This window comes from Podarcis melisellensis (genome assembly GCF_964234715.1).
Source record: "Podarcis melisellensis genome assembly, chromosome: 6".
NCBI classification, from domain to species: Eukaryota; Metazoa; Chordata; class Lepidosauria; order Squamata; family Lacertidae; genus Podarcis; species Podarcis melisellensis.
Window position 1 is genome coordinate 59,925,463 of NC_138538.1, and position 19,729 is coordinate 59,945,191.

The window sequence follows — 19,729 nt, forward strand, 5'->3', positions numbered from 1 at the left end:
AGCTGAATGCATCTTTTTATCAGTACCTGTTACAAATAACACTATGGCACTGCAGAGGGAGTAAGAAACATCTGATCTAGCCAACCGGCACAGCTATGAAAATTATATTACAAAATTTTTGCTGCATGTCTGTTTTTGAATCTGGAACTTTTGGAAATGTGAACAGTATACAATCTGTTCAAGGCAGGGAAACATAATACCTGCCAGCACCTTACTGTGTTCTGCAAAACCCTGTTGCAGAATATTGTCTGTAATTGCAGAAATTTGCACATTATCTCTCTGTTCATGCTTTTATATTTCCTCTGAAGCTGCTGCTGCTGCTGCTGTTGTTCAGAGGCAGGTTTATAGATGGAGTTAGTGAAGACCCTTTTACTAGACACCACAAGCTGGGGATAGCAATGGCCTCATCTTTTATGGGATACAGCTTCATAGAGGCAAATGGCATAGCATAAGCTCAGCGTCCCATTTTCTGACAGCCCCACAGAACGGTTGGCTCAGCCCAGGTTGCTGAGTCGTGTTGGGAAATCGCCACAGCTGTGAAAAACTCATGTGATTCCAGCAAGAGGGTCCCTCACCCGTGCCCAACACAACTGGGACATAACACTGTTGCCAATGGTGTGATGGGGTGATCCATATCCACAACCTTAAGGAGGCATCACCTGCAAATTCCATACATTTAAGGAGCACACCTGTTGGCAAATAATTTTTTTTTTATTGTTAACAAATAAAGATGACCAAAAAAAACCCCCAGCAAAAACCCTGTGACCAGGGTTGCTAACACTGGGTCCAGAGAAATTCTGGACTACTTTACTCAGTACATGTTACACCATGTAGTAGGGATGGGTGTCTGGGGAAACAACAGCTGCCCCATTTCCTCTTTGCCAGATCGACTGGAGGAGTGAAGTTCCCTCCATGGTCCACTTGGGCAGAGGAGGCTGGTCCCTTAGGGCAAATGGGTCAATGTCCCACCAACCTCAGCCTTCTCTCAGCCAGCCTCCACCTGCCTCTCTTCTTCCTTAAGCTAAGTCCAGAAGGTGGCACTGCCTTTCAGCATCCTTCTCTTGCTCAGTCTCAGTGTTGCCCCTTGCAGAACTCAGCAGGGAGCAGGAGGCAGAAGATGGGGACAAAACTAAGAATTAGTTGGCTCTGCCTGCCATTAGCTTTGGGCTCTCTGTCTTCTGTCCCACCAGTCCCAATGTGTATCAGCCACCCCTGCAACCTGGGTGCCTCTCTCTCTTCCAGCTCTCTTCCGATTGGCTAGCATAGAGGCCAGCTGATAGGAAAGGCTGCACAGTCATGGCTCCAGCTGTGAGCACAAAGAATGCACCCAGGAACCCAGGTTTCTTTAACAATTCCGTATCTTGTATCGCCAGTAGTGAGTAGATGGGTGGCTGTTGCGTTGCTTACTCTCTCTTTTTTCTTGGCCAACGGTCAGAGAGGTAGTAGTCCAAGAACATCTGATAAACCACCAGTTCCCCAACCCTGCTTTAAGCAGTGCTAATAATTCCTATAGCATTGCAGTGGGAGAGAATGTCTGTATGGCAGGTGCCTGTAATGTTGGTTGAGCATGGTGGCATGCAGCTGGGAGCATCCGCAAAAAAGAAAGTTCCTCTTGGTCCCCAGGATGCCTGCAATAAGAATCTGATCATGGAGACATCAAAGCCTGTGGTGGTTCTGCAGCCATGCATATGGTCACTGGAACTCCTGCAATTATTACAGTAATCTGTTTGTGGACTGCAAGTATGAGAGGTGTAAGCACGTTTCCCAGAATAAGCTCTGTGCAGTCAGTTTCCAATAGACAGTGTACACACACCTCGAAATTCATTTCAAGGGAGAAATAGTACAAGTACTGTGATGTTTTGGTAGTTCAAACATTTCACTTTACTTAGGAGTTTATTGTTCTGACCCAGGCAAACCATTAGTGATTGTTCTATGCTCGAAATACAGGTTACTGTCTGCAGTCAAACTGATCGAAATAGTTTCATATTCAGGGCTAGACGTCCTTACAGGGCTGTCCTATGCATGTCTATTCAGAACCAAATCCACTCAGTTCAATGTGCATGGCATTACGTTGGGGGAAGAAAGAAAGTAGCATTAAGCAGAATGAGATAGAATCCAAAAAGCATTACAGTAGGACCATGCAATCTTGTGTGCTAAGTACTTTTCTTAGGTTTGTTCCTCTAGAGATGTTCATATGCTCCTCCCTTCAGTGGAGGCTGATCCACTGGGGCCAGTGGAGAACTGCTCCACCATCCTCAGCCACCCCCACATGCCAGCCTCTCTGCTTACAACTAGTCCGGGCTTTATCTGCCTCTAGCTATGGTTGCATCTACTGTTGGTCTCCCTGCCTTCTGCCTTACCAGTCCCCATGGTCACCCACTAATCCCCTTTCTAAGAACTTATTTTTAAAGCTAAGTATCAGGTCTACTTTTCTGAGGCAATTACTCTTTTAGCTTTTCCTCCTTTTGTGAACTTTTTGGCACTGTATTTTTATTTTTTAGTCAGGGGAACAGGGAGTTCTTCAGAACATTAGACACAATGCACTTCTTGTTCGATTTGTTGATCACAACTGCAGATGAAACAAAAATTATAATCTGCCCAAAGCTAAAACTTTCTTAAGATTCCTCCTTAATAAGCCATTAAGACGTGTTCCACCTATTCAGCTGTGCAATAAGGGATGACAAATAAAATGTATGCTTCACATTTTCTCAGAAGTGAAAAGGTTTGGAAGTGAATGCACCGGACCCTTATAGTGTTTGTTACTGGGCTTGTGGGCTTAGTTTAATCAAATAATGGATTCTACTACAACAGTGCTGGCATTTAGTTTTAATTTTTAGACCTGATGCAATGAATAAGGTGGTGTAGCTTTTGATTGTGTATGTTTTATTTTATGTTTGACCATTTTCCCTTCACAAATCTGCTCTAGTGCTGTTGTTTAGAACACACAGAATATATTGTTATGCTGTCCTACATCTTCTTATGTATAGTTCTGGAAAGATGACATATGTTGAGGGGAGCGTTATGCTAATATTAGAGGGAGATCTTTCAAGTGTGCCTCAAAACATTGCTTTTTTCTCCCAGTGATGTACCACAATGATTTCAACTCTTCCATTTATAATTAGCGACTGAAATGGCTTTTATCTGACAGCAGAAAAACTTTATGCCAAAACTGATCATTGCTCCCATCGTATTATGTTCACATAATTTAATAAGCTATGTTATTTCTGCCTGCATGTTGTCACTTGAGTCAAGGCAGTGATCAGAAGTAGAATTTTCAATATGCAAATAAGTTAATAATGAATTCTAATTCTCAGCTGCATGGCTTTTGGTGGTTTAAATAAAAGAAAACTTATTTTAAAACATTTCAAGTCAAAATTGTTCTGATATGCATTAGACTAAAAGATGTAGCCCTACCAGAGCCGAAGGGATGCGACAAACATGAAATCCGAATTAATAAAGAATATTGCCGTCTGAGCTTTAATTGGTTTGGATCAAAGCTTCCTTAAAATAGCTAGATGAGGATTTGTACAATAGATGGTCCCTTTGCCCTTGTAGAGGAAGGACAAAGAGCCCATGGATCTTTAGAACACAACATCACCCAGAATCGCATGAAAACAAGAATTAGGTTGAAATTCAGATAGACTGGATACATGGCCTGATTAAGGTTGGCCCCTACCAGACTGAATTCAGATAGACTGGATACATGGCCTGATTAAGGTTGGCCCCTACCTTGAGAAGTGGCAATTGGATAATAGGGAGGCAGGTATTTCCCTTATATGTATTGTGGGTGCTGGTCCATTAGGGCCAGTGGGGTACTGCTCCACCAACTTATTCTGCCTTAACCTGCCTGATTTATGTCCACTCTAGGCGGGCAGCACTGACTGTCAACTTCCTTAATCTCAGTTGTTACCATTGTAGAACTCTGTAGGAGGGGAAACTAGATTTTCTTAGCTCTACCTGTTATTGGCTCGAGCTCTGCTTATCATTGACTCTGGCTCCAGCTACCATTGGCCTCCCTGGCTTCCCCTTACTAAGTCCCATTGGGAACTTGCCACCACTGCTGGTTGCCTTTCATGAGGGCCGAGGAGAAACCTTCCATGCTGCCTAGAATTTGGCATGTTTTCGCTTTTTGTGCCATTCATCTTAATTTTATTAGCACAGATTGCCTTTTGGACTGATACAGCTGAACATTTTACTGATTAAACAAAACCTGTTAAGCAAAACTCCCAGCAGCATTTTGTGTGGATTTGTGTGCCTTAAAGCCGTACCTTGGATTTGCCTTGGGAAAACTTTTTCTGCTTGCTCGTCTGTCCCCTTTCCTCACATTTTTAAAATTCCTCCTCCTCGAAGGAATCCAAAATTTCAGTGGTGAAGCATACACTGTGGCCTGGGCTATTAAAAGAGAGGGTTCTTTTTAACCTTAAACAGCAGCAGCATGAAGTATTGGTGCTTTTGCTTTAGCATTCATTTGGGAAAGCATAAAATGAAAATGTGCTGCTGAGCTGTTAATAGCTTTCCTTTCAATATTATTGAGGGATTTGTATCTCTTTTGGTGCTTCAGATGTTGGCAGGTATGTGTAGGCTACCCTGAGCAAATGAAAAGCAAAATTGCATTAAACACATGGCATGTTCTGCCATTAAAATTGGTTCCACAGGTTGTTGTTTTTTGCGCTTTTAGTCAAAAGCCATTCATCAAGTATTTTGAGCATCTTTTCTGAAAACAAATAAAAGTAATGATGGAGCTGCACAGGGGGTCAGTTCCTGGATGTAACCTATACAATAACAAAGGTCATGGTGCAAATTTGTACAGCTCAGTTTTTTGGGAAGTGTCCTGTTTATGTTTTTCAACGTGATGGGTTACCTGCATTACAGCAGAATTGAAGAGTGATTTCAGTGCAGAAAGACAATCCGATACTAGATTGTGAGAGTGCTGCTGGATCAGAGCAAAGTCCTAGCTAATCTTGCAGCTTGTTTTTTCCCAAAAAACCAGCCAGATGCTTCTGAGAAGCCCACAAGCAGGGCATGAAAACACTCCTTCCGCTCTCACATCACAAGCATATAGATGCATGCTGCCTCATAACCTGTTGTTTACAATGGGCTATTTTGGCTAATAGCTTTTCTAATATCTATATTTATTTACTTCAGTGTATAAACCTGCCCTTAATGAAACAGATCCCTGGGCCGGTTAGAGGAGAATACCAAACAATTAAAACTTTTTAAAACAGTCATTTTATAAGCAGTCGTGCAGTGTACAACAATAATGCAGCTGGTGAAGCACACATCCAATAAATGGCCGTATCATGTGCTCTCCTCAAAACATCTGGCTAAATGTCTTCACCACAGAGAAGGTCATTTCTTTGTGGGGCACCACTAGGTTCAAAGAACATGTCGCTGAGGACATGCATTATATCCTGAGCTCCATTTCTTCCTGTGTAGACTCCATGTTGAAGAGAAACAAGTGGCAAGTTGCTTGCTTCTCTTCAGCCTAACTTCCAACTATGGTTGGTGAGGGTTTATGTCTCTGTGTTGTTGTCTGCTACCAACATGCACATCAGGGCATGTTCCAGTTGGACTGCCCCTTCTACACGAGAGAGATGTGTTTAAAGTGTTGGGCTACCACCAGGGGGACCATGATACTTAGTCAGATAGCACTCCCATCTAGGGTCTGCCAGGCCTGGTTATTACAGGCCATTAGGAAGCCTCTAAAGATGCATTTGTATTTCTTGAGTTCCATTTCATTAGACTGCTAGACTCTTAGTTGCATTTTCGGGCTAGATTTTATATATATATGTGTGTGTGTGCATGTGCATATATGTGTGTATGTACTTGTTTTAATTAATTTTGTAGGTTTTTTTGTGTGTCTTGCATTCTTTGCTATAAACTTCCCTTAAAGGTACCCTGAAGTAGTTTGAAATACTAATACAGTGGTAGCTTGGTTTAAGAACAGCTTAGTTTATGAACAACTTGGATTAAGAACGCTGCAAACCTGGAAGCAGGTGTTTTGGTTTGTGAACTTTGCCTTGGAAGCAGAACATGTTTCGCTTCCTGTTGAGTGTGTTCCGTTTGTAAATTGAGCCCCCCCCCCCCCCCCGCTGCTATGGGAAAGCACGCCTTGGTTTAAGAAGGGACTTCCGGAACGGATTAAATTCGTAAACCAAGGTACCACTGTAAATGCATCACCATTGTTGCCAAACACGCTTGCTGATTCTCTGTGGAGAAAGAGAAAAATTATGACAAAATCTATACTTTCCGTTATTGTGTAGTATTGCCATGGCTTTGGACCATGGCTTTGTATCCTAACTTGAACGGTCTCAGACTATTTGTATAGAGAGGATACTGACTGCTTGGTGCTCTCTGGGCAAAACAAATAGTTCTGTAGCATGAGGAGCACTGCACTTCACTGGTTTTCATTTGCTTAAGTTCTCAATTCTCAGCAAATGGGACTTTGCGGAACATGTAGTCTTATGCAGTAGTAAGGGATATGTCTAGTTATTTGTGATGAAGTTTCATTCATTAAAAAGTAATTCTGGTAACAATAATATTGTGGTACCTTGGCATTGAGGACACCTTGACCTACATAGGGCTTATTGAGTGATTATGCCAGAACACACTGAGATTTCTCAAGGATGGCAGACATGGGTCATTAGAAGTTACACTGCTTGGCAGATGGGTATGTCTGCCCTATTGTTGTTTTTTTACATGGTCAGAAATGTTTACTCCTGGTGAAGTGTTCATAGTTATTTCCCCAGGGGCAATTGCTATGACACAAAGCAATGACCAAACCCTTTCTGATTTCACAGAAATATAGACATAACATTGGTAAAATTGGGCCCCTTTTGGTTGATCAAAAATCTAAACTGCATAGGATAAAATAGTCTATAATGTCAATTAGTAATTTAAAGATAATTCAAACTGTTGACTTACAGAGAACCCTTCGTTTTATTTTCATCCTATCTCTTGGCATCTCCTTAGTCCCCCAAGACAGCTCACAACATCAATTTAATTCAGTATGCAATTGTTTTGGATGGTCCTTGTGCTCTGAATATGTAATCTTACGTGTTGAAGATTTCTGTGCAATTCAGAATCTCGTTTTCTCTTTAAAACTACTCATTGGTGAATTAAATAGCTTAATGCCTGTGTCTCTACAAAGTGATGATGAATTGTAGGAATCATATATGGGCTCTCACCATTTAATTTGGGAGGATTTTGCATTTCTATCTGTTAAGAATGTCTTTGAACTTTTGGGGCAACCGTGTATGTGTGTCTTTTTGTTCAAAATACTCCTCCTCTCTGCTCAATTCTTCCCTTGGAACTGCTTATCCAGCTGCTTATGTCATTAATGCAGGATTTTATCAGGAAGGGGGGGATGTCTTCATCATTCTCATATTTAATCAGTGCTGTCAGGGTGGTGATCAACAATCAGCCTGCTCTGTTTCTTTCCTAATCTACCTAAAGCATCTGTCCCTTTATTAGCAGTGAGGAAGTGGATAAGAAACATGTAGGCAGCTCTTTTCCCAATGTGTACAGTGTGGTGTAGTGGTTAAGAGTGGTAGACTCGTAATCTGGTGAACTGGGTTCGATTCCCCACTCCTCCACATGCAGCTGCTGGGTGACCTTGGACTAGTCACACTTCTCTGAAGTCTCTCAGCCCCACCCACCTCACAGGATATCTGTTGTGGGGGAGGAAGGAAAAGGAGATTGTTAGCTGCTTTGAGACTCCTTGGGATAGTGATAAAGCAGGATATCAAATCCAAACTCTTCTTCTTCCCAATTCCCTTATTTTTAAGTATGTAGCACTGCAGGGTTTTTTGACGGTGTGGAAGCTCTCTACACTCAGCAGTTGTTACTCTGCATGAATAACTAAATGCCCAGAGGAGATGGGATCAAAGGGTAGGTGCAACTCCATCTTCATGCAGGAAATCTAGACAGACCATCCCCAAGAATTGGTTGTCTAGTCTTCAGAAAGGTAATAGATTGTTGAACTGCTCCTATAGCCAAGAAGGTTGCCCGTACCACCCAGATATTGTGGTTAACTGAGTGGGTAAATGCCTAAATAACTTAACTTAAGCTCATTAGATCTAATCCTGCCCTCTAGGACAGTAGAGAATGTGGGTTGTACCCATGGTTATTTCTACTTGGACTAGACCATTGAAGTTATTAGGCAGGACTAACTTAGGTCAATGCATTTCAGTGAGTCTGCTCTTGAATGGAGCTTAGTTGGCTACAACTGTGTAACACTCCCTGGGATATTTGAAGAATGCTGTCATGATTGTGAACCCACCCTTCAGTCTTCTTTGCTCCAGGCTAAACATACACAGCTCCTTCAACCCTGCCTCATAGGATTTGCTTTCCATACTGCTGATCATCTTCATTGACCAGATCATTTTGTCATTCTTAAAATACAGCACCCAGAGCATTCTTGCATTGTGGCAGTTGTGTTGGTGCTCACATGCAGCCAGCTGAACAGCTAAATATGTATGAGATAGCAGTCCTCCTTAGGAAAGGAAATGTGGGGGAAGCGGGTAGTCATGATGATGAGCATGCTTCTTGTATTTTCTGTCACCTTCCAAGTCACAAATGGTGACTGCCTTCAAGCCTGCCTGGCTTAGGTCTTTCAGAGCTTGCAATGGCATCCAGAGGATGCATTATCCTCTGGGTTCTGAATTTTGTCCTCAGATGTCATAGAAGTCTGGTGCCAGGCAGCTGACCTGTTTGCAAGAGGAGCAAAGGCCCACTGGCATTTGACCAGGTGGCATCAAAGAGGCAAGAAAGGCAGGACTGTTAGGAAGGAGATGAGATGGTGTTCTGTTGTCGTTTAGTCATGTCCGACTCTTCGTGACCCCATGGTCCAGAGCACGCCAGGCACTCCTGTCTTCCACTGCCTCCCGCAGTTTGGTCAAACTCATGCTGGTAGCTTCGAGAACACTGTCCAACCATCTCGTCCTCTGTCATCCCCTTCTCCTTGTGCCCTCCATCTTTCCCAACATCAGGGTCTTTTCCAGGGAGTCTTCTCTTCTCATGAGGTAGCCAAAGTATTGGAGCCTCAGCTTCAGGATCTGTCCTTCCAGTGAGGGCTGGTTTCCTTAAGAATGGATAGGTTTGATCTTCCTGCAGCCCATGGGACTCTCAAGAGTCTCCTCCAGCACCATAATTTAAAAGCATCAATTCTTCGGCGATCAGCCTTCTTTATGGTCCAGCTCTCACTTCCATACATCACTACTGGGAAAACCATAGCTTTTACTATACTGACCTTTGCTGGTAAGGTGATGTCTCTGCTTTTTAAGATGTTCACAACCCATCAGCATGTTTTTACATGAGTAGAATGTGTGGTTTTATTTAAAATGTATCTCTGGGTTATTTGTGGGGCATAGGAATTCGTTCATTCCCCCCCAAAAAAAAAATATAGTCCGGCCCCCCACAAGGTCTGAGGGACAGTGTACCAGGCCCCCTGCTGAAAAAGTTTGCTGACCCTGAGTCACTAGCTGTGATCCTTGTGGTCCCTTCCAATTCTACAATTCTATGATTCTGTGACCTTTCCCACGTCCCCAACCTGCAGCGTCTAGCTTTCATGCAAAGGGAGATACATTGGGTCACAGTGCCCTGTTACACTGCAGTCCTGCAAAGCTCAGAGAAGTGAGAATCAAACTCTAGTAAACTTCTCGTCCATCTCAAGAATGTTTCATCAAGCTACTAGCATTGGCGGAGGAATGGAGGGGCGGCGGTACCATCACGGCCACCACCCTGGACATACGCCGCACACCGTCCCACCATGCCGGGCGCCATGCCCCCGCAGGCACAGCGCCCCAGGATGCACACCATACCTTAGGGATGCGCGTCAGCCATGCCCCGTCTGCTCTCCGCCCCAGTGCCAGAGCATGCAGCTTCACCACTGGCTACTAGGCAAAAGTATCCTAGATATATGTTGTTTTTTAGTAGCTTCCAAGCATTTGCTGATTTTATATTTGGGAACAACTCATGAGCCTTTGTGGGAGGACAAGTGGCTCCATTATATTTTCTGTTTTAACTTCTTATATGCTACTTGTATGTTCAAGTCACAGGGAGGAGAGCAACATAAATTGCCTTTTCTTGGGTTAGTTACTTCTTTTGATAGTTGTCAAGATTTTTTAATTCAAATTTTGTGTTATCCTAAGATAAGGTTCTGGGAGATATTAGGAAAGATTAACAGTTCTGTTTCTCATTGTTTCTGTGCTAAGGAAATTCCAAACCCCAATTTGTTAAATTGCATCTTTTTAATATGCTCCATTTAGGGACTTGTAAGCTATAATCAGAGAATTAGATGCACTAGCTTTACAGCCCTGTGATTAGCCCTGTGCTCATTTCAAAGAAGTGAAACTAAGAAAGGTATGAATCATTTGATACGCAAGATTGGTCCTGTAATTGTGCATGCAAGCCACACGTTGAAGGTGGATAAATACTGAATGAAGAACGTGAAATAGCAGTTCTGTGATTCCATGCCCCCTTGCCTCTCTGCATGGAGGGCTAGTTATTGAGGCAGACATGTTAGCCCACTTATGCTCATTAACATAGGGCAGAACATTTCATAAATTAATACATCTTACATTAACTTACCATTGATTACATTAACTTGCCCATTGATATTAGAGAATTTTATTGTGGTCAAGTAGGATTCATTCATTTCCCTCAAATGCAAATTAGAGTTACCCGGTATCTAATGAGATGACACGAAATTTGGGGAGGGGCAGAGCGGTATCACATGGATAAATAGAGCTCCAGCTACTATGACAAGATGCCATGTATCTTTCTTTTAATAGTAGTCAAGAATGCCACCTTGCATAACAAATGTGTAGCGTAATCCAAAAGCACAAAGGGAGACATTTTTGGTGATTGTTCCCTTTTCAGGAGCTTGGATAGAGTAAGGAAAAGTAGGAAACTCTTGGAGCTGCCTGGCTTTTAGGCGTATTCGTGATTTAAAATTGTGTCTTCCACATTCCTGATCCCAACTGAGCACAACTGTAAAAAAGAGAATATGATATAGTCTAAAGAATTTAAGCCCATGAAGGCTTTCAGTGTGGGCAGGTACCCAAGATTCTAAGCTTTTACTTACTTACTTACTTACTTACTTACTTACTTACTTATTTTTTAAAAGGTAAGTCTCTAGCCCTCCTGGATAGTAAGTTATTATGCAAAATGTGCAGGTACCTTCTAGGCAATTGTGTGAAACAAAAGTGATGTGGCCGCCTTGTATATTATTCCTGGTAGTGAAGAATGCTCCCTGTTGCTATTGGGCAGCAAAAGCATCACTCTGTGTATGATCTCCATTACTGGGACTAGCAGGAAATAGCCGACTTCCCATGGTAAGCATAAGGTTGTCATGGGTGGTTGTCTTATGCCCCACTCCCTGTGGTAGCCATTTTGTGTTACGTCCCCTGCATGGCATCCCTTTTTTGTGTCTGGCATCCCTAGCTCTGCATCAGAGTTCAAAATGGGACCACTAGTCCAAAAAGGTTGGTGACCTTGGTCTAATGTCTTGCTATTCTAACTAATCATAATAAGACACAACTGTTCGTTTGTTTTTTAAAAAAATGCTGCACTTGTCCAACTGCTCCAAAAGCCTTATCTTGAAAGCAGTACAACAAATACCAGAGAACTTAACTTTATCTTTTGTTTGAGAGATCATGTGACTTGGATGTCAACATCACAGTCATCCTTTACAGTACATGTATTTTTGGAAGTCCCAGTCAACTCAAAAGCTTTTCATCAGGCTACAAAAGTTGTGCTGCTGTTATCGCTAAACATTTAACATTTAAGTTATTTTGTCAGAATCAGGATTTATTTAACTATTGTAGGGCTTTAAAACTTATGCTTGGCATTCACTTGTTTTCTGCTTCTGAACTATTAAGGCACATCCAGAAATCTATATTTTTATTACATGTTTCAGGGTTAAACAAGGCAACATGAAGCACAGACTGCAAATAGAAGCAGAAAATGTTAAGAGCAGCACAGTAACCTCTTTTGTTTTTCTTCCATGTTTGCTCTTCAGAAACATAATTACCTGCCAATAAAACTGTGAATCAATGCATGAAGGGAGGAGAACACCTTTTGCTTGTGTTTATCTTTTGAGAATGTTTGCTATTCTCAAATGTGATGCTTTAGAAAGTGATGCTTCAGTGTCTGACAAAATACTCCTTTTGCATGATTTGTCAGTCGACATTCATGGAAGCTATACCATTGACTAGATATTAAATGGCACTGATAGCTCTAAGCAAAACAAATCAAATCACTCAATATCCTTTCTGCAATGTAATAACAACAGAATTGCAATTGCCTTGTGTAAAGTATCTGGTAATGAAAACAGATAATGGAATTCTTTGCAAAAACAGGTGCTAATTGGCTTTCCATTGCTTAAGCAGAATTCTTTAAAAAAATAAAAAATTATACCGCCGAAAGAGGAAAAGGAAGCAAAAATGAGAATGATGGGATTTGAAAATTGTCTGCAATGCATTTGTTTAGGCAGTAAATATTTGTACAGAATGATTTCCTGATAATGCGATCCATGTTAAGATCTAAAACCAGCAAGCTACCCTAGGGTTAGACAAAGTCTGCAGGAAAATCCAGATGATATTTGTAACTAACACAACATAGCTAACCTCAGTTAGCTATGTATTTTTATTGACTGGGGGGGGGCAGCTGCCCCTTCCTGGCTATGCTCATGACATCATGACAGCCCCAGGATTTGCTTGCACTCTGACCTGTAATTTAGAGGACAGAGTTGTCCTGCAAGAGGTATCTAAGTGTTATGTACTGAAGTTTTCACCCTGGGCCAGCAGGGGGATACTGTAGATAGTTTTCACTCAGGTCCACATATGCAAATAAGGGATTGAAAGTGACGTTCAGTGATTGGATAGTTACAGAAAATAGTTCCGTTGTAGTGGAGCTCTATATAAGCAGGCTGGCTGAACCCTTCAGTTCAGTTCTGTTCTGGCCTGTGAATAAACAAGAGCTGTTTGAAAAATCGCTGTGTTGTCTGATATGTTCACCCACAACTTAACACTAAGCACTGGTAAGAGGAGGAGCTTGTTGCAGTCCAGACCTCCCATTACTCTAAATTAGTAGCATTTAGCTCCAGCTGAAAGAAACATTGCTTTTAAAAGGGAAGCAGCTTGTCAGCATGCATAATGCAATCTTCATACTAGGCCTGCATATATCAAGGTTTAAAGAGCATGCTAAGTTTATAGTTCCCTCCCTCATCCTGCTAATCCACTCTTGCTCTGTGTAACATCTAGCCTGATAAAGAGTTTTTCAACTCAAAAGTCCACTCACTATTTTGCATCATTTTTGTTGGTCCTACTAAAGTTATTGTCCAGGGTGCAGGTTTTGGAGGGTTCTTTCCTTATGGACCAATGTAGCTTTGTTTTTGTAATTAGTATAGTCCTTCACACAAGTGCTTAATCAATTTTTTCTTTGGGGGGGGGGAGAAAAAAATCTTATTTGTGTGCAGATTTCTACACATTGCATACTACTGCGATATACACAAGTTGATATGTGCTGGCTGAGTGAGTGAGGAAATGGCCAGAAAATGGTTTCAGTTTTCCTTCTGATTGCTCGAGTCCTATCTCAGTGAGCAGAGTGTCTACCTGCAGCTTTCCCTTGGTTTACACTTCCTCATTCCATATGCATTGCCTTTCTTGCCCCTGCAGATTGGAATGCCAATACCTGCATTCTACGCCACTACTTTCCTATGACATTGTGTGAATATCAGGCTCTGTCCTCTGTGCTTGCTGTCTCTCAGACTATGAAATAGAGTGGGATGGCTAAAAGAAGCTCGAGGATTGAATAAGAGCAGAGAGTGCAGGGAGGAGCGGGCAGGGGACTATCTTTTTTTCTCATTTATTTATGCCATCCAACTTTTTTTTTCTGATACTGGGCAAATAGAAAAATTAAGCTAGCCATGCCCTGCTTCTTTCAGGTGTGTAAATGTATTAGCAGCAGCCGTCTATTTTTTCTTTAATTTTTCCGAGGCTTATCTTAGACGGAACATTAGGCATGTGTTGAAACATTTGTACATATTTTGCCTGTTCAATAGAGTATTGAATTCAGACTCCACACCAGAGTTCATAAGCAAACTAGTTTATTAACATCATTATATACAAGTTCATAGCTGAGCTCTTAATACAGGCTTTCAGAGGTGTTTGTTGAATTCAGGCACATAGAATTAAATGTGCGTTGATCACTGACGTACAACCAAATACTCCACCCCCCACAAACACATACTATTAGTTATTAAATTACATGTCACAGAAGGTCCCCTAATATAACTTTGCATGTAACACGTTTTAATCAAGGCAGTTAGATCAATTGTGTCGTGCTGTGTGGTGAGTTATTAGCTAGAGAAATAGCAAGTGATACACATAAATGCATTTTGAATCCATCTTCAAGTTACATTTTTTTAAAAAAAAGGAAGAAAAATCCTCCCCCCCAGTCATGGCTTTCCCTCCAAGATGTTTCAATGGAAGCAGTAATTCCATTGAGGTAAGATGCAGCTGAGGACTTTCCAAAGTTCAGGAGAAAATATATGTTATTTTTAGCACTATGTTCACAGCAGCCCTGATCCAGCAATGTAGCCCATTATCTCTAAACTGTATGAATCTTCCAATTCCTTAAGATCTATTTTGAGAACCATTTCCAAGTGCTTTCCCAAAAGAGTCAGATGATGATCAAAGATGCTGGTATCTTGATAGTGGCACCTCAGTTGTGGAAAGCTCCAACCCCCTGCCCCTGGTGTATTTGATTTTTTTTAACTTTTAGGTGCTGTGTAAAAATGCTAAGTTTCCCAAGCTTTTTATTAGAGAATTCCATTGCTGTATCGACTGTTAATATACCCACAGTTTACTGTTCCTGCTTTTATGCTTCTTTTCTTTTCTTTTTAACTGCTGCTGCTGTTAATTATTGTGTTGTTGGGAGCCTTGTCAACATTTTGTAAGTTGAAAGGTGGGATATTATTTAAATAAAACAATATCTGTTCGGCACGTAGTATTTCAGGGGAAGAGTCACTAGCCTTGCCATGCTGCTGTTTTCAGCCTTGTTGTTTGGGGAGATGTGGCTGGATAGATCCTTCTGCATGGAAGTTGTATGCCAGGAATTTTAAACATTTAAAAAACAAAACCCCCCAAAGTTTTCCAAAACAGCAGAACAGATTTGGGGAGAAGAGGTTGAAAAAAAGCAAGAACGAGCAGAATAGGAAACAAACAAGAGGCATCAAACAGATAGATGTGGTATGTTTGCCATGATGCTTCAGAGTTAAGTTAGCACATCAATAAATCACATGGGTACCAATGACATTTACACGCTCACACACACCAGACAAACAAACAAACAGCCAAATCGCAGAGGTGTGTAGGGAAGTGGTAAGACATTGCTAGCAATACAAAAAGTTCACCTCAGTGCATTTTCATGGTCTAGTCACTAGACTATTGTGCACAATTGTATTCTTCATACGGATTACGAGAGCAATAGATAAACTAGGTAGAGGAATACCTGAATCCTGTAGTGTCATTTGAGTTCTGAACAAGCACAATAAAGCCATTGGGTTTTAGGGAAACGTCTTGTTTCCGCTGAACAAATGAGCAACAACTGCACAGCCTATGGCAAGGGCCTTTATAAGCAATTGACAACCTGAGCACTTTTGCACGTATAGAAGGGTAGGGGACAGGAAGAAATAAGTGGAAGGCATTAATCTGATCCTTGTGTCTCAGTCCACATTCAGCCTAAGAGATCTTCCACACTCTTTGTAGTACAGATGAGTTCAGCCATTTGGTTTCCTCTTTCCCATTTCTTTCCAGGGGCCCATCATCTGGTATCGTTCACTGTGACAGTGTACTATTTATCTTAATTTCCTTCCATTCAGTAGACTAAACCAGTGTTTCCCAACCTTGTGCCTCCAGATGTTTTTGGCCTACAACTCCCATCATCCCTAGCTAGCAAGACCAGTGATCAGGGATGATGGGAATTGTAGTTCAAAAACAGCTGGAGGCCCAAGGTTGGGAAACACTGGACTAAACAGTGAGGAGCAAGAAATACCTTTCTCATTAGGGGGTGAGCTGTCCCATGCTTCCAGGGGTTTCACGCCTGCATATGTCCATTTGGTCATTAAAATAAGCTTACTCTTTCTAAGTTTTGTATCCTCTATGATTGACCTAATCATCCATTTAAGAAAAATGTAGCAAATCTTAAAATTGATAGCCAGCTTAGTAGCTGTTCCGAGCTGATACAGGTGAGTACAGGTTGCAAACCTAAATAGAGGTGGAAGCTACACACATATAAAAACCGTTCTGAAAATACTTGAATGTAATTTTTTTTAAAAAAAAATACATTGAATTTTCCATAAGGCTCACCATCGCCATCTAGTGTCACATTGTATATTGCACTTAAGACATTTTATTTGCAGCTGTGTAGCTGAGTCCTAAGTCCCGTTTCAAATCTTGCCACTGTCACTGGATGATCTTAGGCATGCCACTAGATGTTTAATATTATTCTTCCCCCAACACACACTTACAAGCAGTATTGGGATAACTGCAATGGCCTACAGAATACAGCAATTGCAATAATTATATTTATAAAATCCTTTATCCCAACTTTTGGTTCTTAAAAGTAGCCTTGAGGGGACCAATTAAATAAACAAACAAAACAAACCACAACATATAATCTTAAAAGTCATTAAAACATAATCAGCCAGTGTGTGTGTAAGAGAAAGAAGCATCTGAATATCTAAACTACTGCATAAAAGCATTTGTTTATGTATGCATTTATTTACGTAGTTGGCTTGCAATTCCTGCAGGCCTGCCAAATCAGAAGAGCCACAGTGTATCCCGACCCAAACGCACACCCTCACATCTTCTTCCAATGTAAACACACACACACACACACACACAAATAGAAATACTAGCTGCTCCATACCATGCTATTTCATAGTAAGCAAGTTGTTCTTGTTTTTTAAGGACAAATTTTTCTTTCTCTAGGCACAAATGGATGCAAAATCGATGGTGTGATAATTTCAGGTTGTAAATGCAGAATTAGTTTTCAACTATTGAAACATTGTCCTGTGGTTTGATAGCAATGTCTGTCCTTTAATTTGATAGTTACTCCTCTGTCAAGCTGTTCTTTGGTCTGCTGTTGCTATAGAAACATTTACTGTTCACAGTTAACATTGTACAGTACTGCTAACCTAGTCTCCCAGTGGAACAGTTGTACCTCTGACAGCGATGCAGGCTTAATGTACAGTTCTATATTTATGATCTCATTTCTTTCCTTTGAATGGATTAATTGCTTTCACCTTGTGCTGTTATTGGATGCCACTTTCAAACAATAGTTCAGTCGGGCTTTTTTTTTTTTAAGAAACTAGGACTTAAAATGTTGTGGAACAATGCACTCCTGTGGTATAAAATACGAGGCATATTGGGGTCAGCATGGGCTGATGCAGTACATAAAGGGACACTATGCAGAATTCATCCATAATATGCTACCTTTTTAGTATTGCGTGACTAAATTGCAAAACTAGAAGCTCAGGAAGCGAATGGAACAAACCAATGAGTTGCACTGAAAATACTTTCTTAAGTATGTGTTTGTCTCTCTTCTTTAATAGAAAAAATCAGGCAAAGATATGCAGATCTGCCCGGGGAATTGCACATTATTGAACTTGAAAAGGACAAGAATGGACTTGGACTCAGCCTGGCTGGCAATAAGGACAGGTCTCGCATGAGCATCTTTGTCGTGGGCATCAGTACAGATGGCCCTGCAGGGAAAGATGGAAGATTACATACTGGAGATGAACTTTTAGAGGTAAGAGTAATCAAAGGAACCCACTGTTGAATGCAAACTAATAATGCAATAGAGCTACCATCCCCACTTCAAAGAAGTGATTCAGATCCTATGACTCACCCCAGTTTTTTTAAAGATTTTTTAAGTCTCAAGAGACTGAATCCTATGAAACATTTTCACATATGTGGAGCCACTTAGAATAATTCTTCCAGAAAAGAATATTTTATTTTGAGCGGCTATTGTACATACAACTTGATGTCAACTGGTCCAGTGATTTGAAGGCTTAGTAAGCAAGCTAAAGTGTGGTATGTTTAGATGGGGGTTACTGTTGGTCAAAAAGGAAGGGATTGCCATAAGATTTCATTGATCCAGTGGCCAGAGAGAGATGCACCCATTCTATGCAGCCCCCTAGTTACATAGGATTCCAAAGGAAAAGTCAAATTAATTGCAAGAGTTTAAAAGAGCTGTTGGCTGTGAGTGTGAGCTGACAAATTCATGGCTAAGAGCATAGGAATGTTCCTAATACCAAGTGAGATTATTTGTTCATGTACACCTGTATTGTCTACCCCAGGGGTGGTAAGCCTCCAACCTGTGGGCCAGATTAGACCCACCAGGCCAGGCAGTTCGGCTCATATGGCTGTTTTTGGCTAGCCACACCTACTTGACACTCATGTGACACCATATGACACCAAGTAAACCCTGTTTGGGGTGGTCACAGCTACCAGGGAATAATTGTTTGATGTTTTATTGTGTTTTTATGTGTCTTGGGGGCCACCCAGAGTGGCTGGGGTGGCCCAGCCAGATGGGCGGGGTATAAATTATTACTATTATTATTATTATTATTATTATTATTATTATTATTATGGAGGGTGCAAGTGTTTGTTGGCAGTGGGGCTTGCATTTGACACTGTTTAAATTCAGAGCCAAATGCAAGTCTTGCTTTTGGGTGGAGCCAATCCATGCCAAAGGCAGTGGGGACATGCCGTCAGCATGGAATTTAAACAGCACTGAATGCAATTTCCCCTGCTAATAAACAATTAGGAGCTTATGACCTGAAGTGAAGTCCCAACTTCCTTTGCGATGAAACCTGCATTTGCTGCTGTTTCAATTCACTAAAGGCAAGTCCCCATGTTTTTGTCCAGTGGGCTTGAATCCATCTAATATCATACGACAGGTGCCCTCAGAGGATTTGACCCGCTGGACAAAGGTTCCCCAACCTTCTGACTCTGACTTTTACTAGCTCTCCTGGGCCTCCAGCAGGTTTTTCCCAGCCTTGTTGCTTGAGCCTCTTAACAGGAAATGCCAAAGATTTCACTTAGGACCTTCTGCATACAAAGCCTGCCTGCTTCCACTGAGCTAGGTCTCTCCCACCTTAGCACAAACTCACTAAGTGGACTTAGACAAACCATTCTTCTCTCATCTTCAGTCCCCATCTGCCCAGAAGCCTAATGCTAACCTACCTTACTGGGCCATTGTAATCATTACTGGGGTAATATATGTGAGGTAGTATGAATACTTGCATGTACCCCATGAATAGGAAGTAAATAGTAGTTATGGTTGAAGAAGAAGATGATACAAGAACGTTATATCTCACAGTAATAATTTGTATTTTAATGCAGTATTACCTACTTGGTGACTTCACAGCTTTGGCAAAATAAAAAAGGATGTCTGAGGAAATGCGAAAACAATCTAAACATTTGTCAGTGCCTAGGGATCCTCTAATTACATGCTTCTGACATAAGGTGTAGATTTGTTTTGATGTAAAATATTGTTGCCTTTCTCTCTGCTGGAATGAAAAACTATTAAAAGTCTGTTTCACTCATGAAAATGTGACAGGCAAATTTGGCATCTCCTTCAATTCCTGTGATGTTTCATATTTCAACAGGATGAGATTCTCTCACTATAAGGTTTAAACTCTGGACAGATATAACAT

General features: G+C 41.3%; 1 protein-coding gene across 8 annotated transcripts in view; it reads left to right on the plus strand.

Annotated features, from left to right (window-relative positions):
* PATJ (PATJ crumbs cell polarity complex component) overlaps positions 1–19,729 on the plus strand; it is a 148,950-nt gene that overhangs the window by 69,082 nt on the left and 60,139 nt on the right. For all 8 annotated transcript variants that reach the window (XM_081915689.1, XM_081915695.1, XM_081915693.1 and 5 more), the window contains one exon: positions 17,621–17,817. In XM_081915689.1, the coding sequence (XP_081771815.1) occupies positions 17,621–17,817 (197 nt within the window). The remainder of the gene's footprint in view (positions 1–17,620; positions 17,818–19,729) is intronic.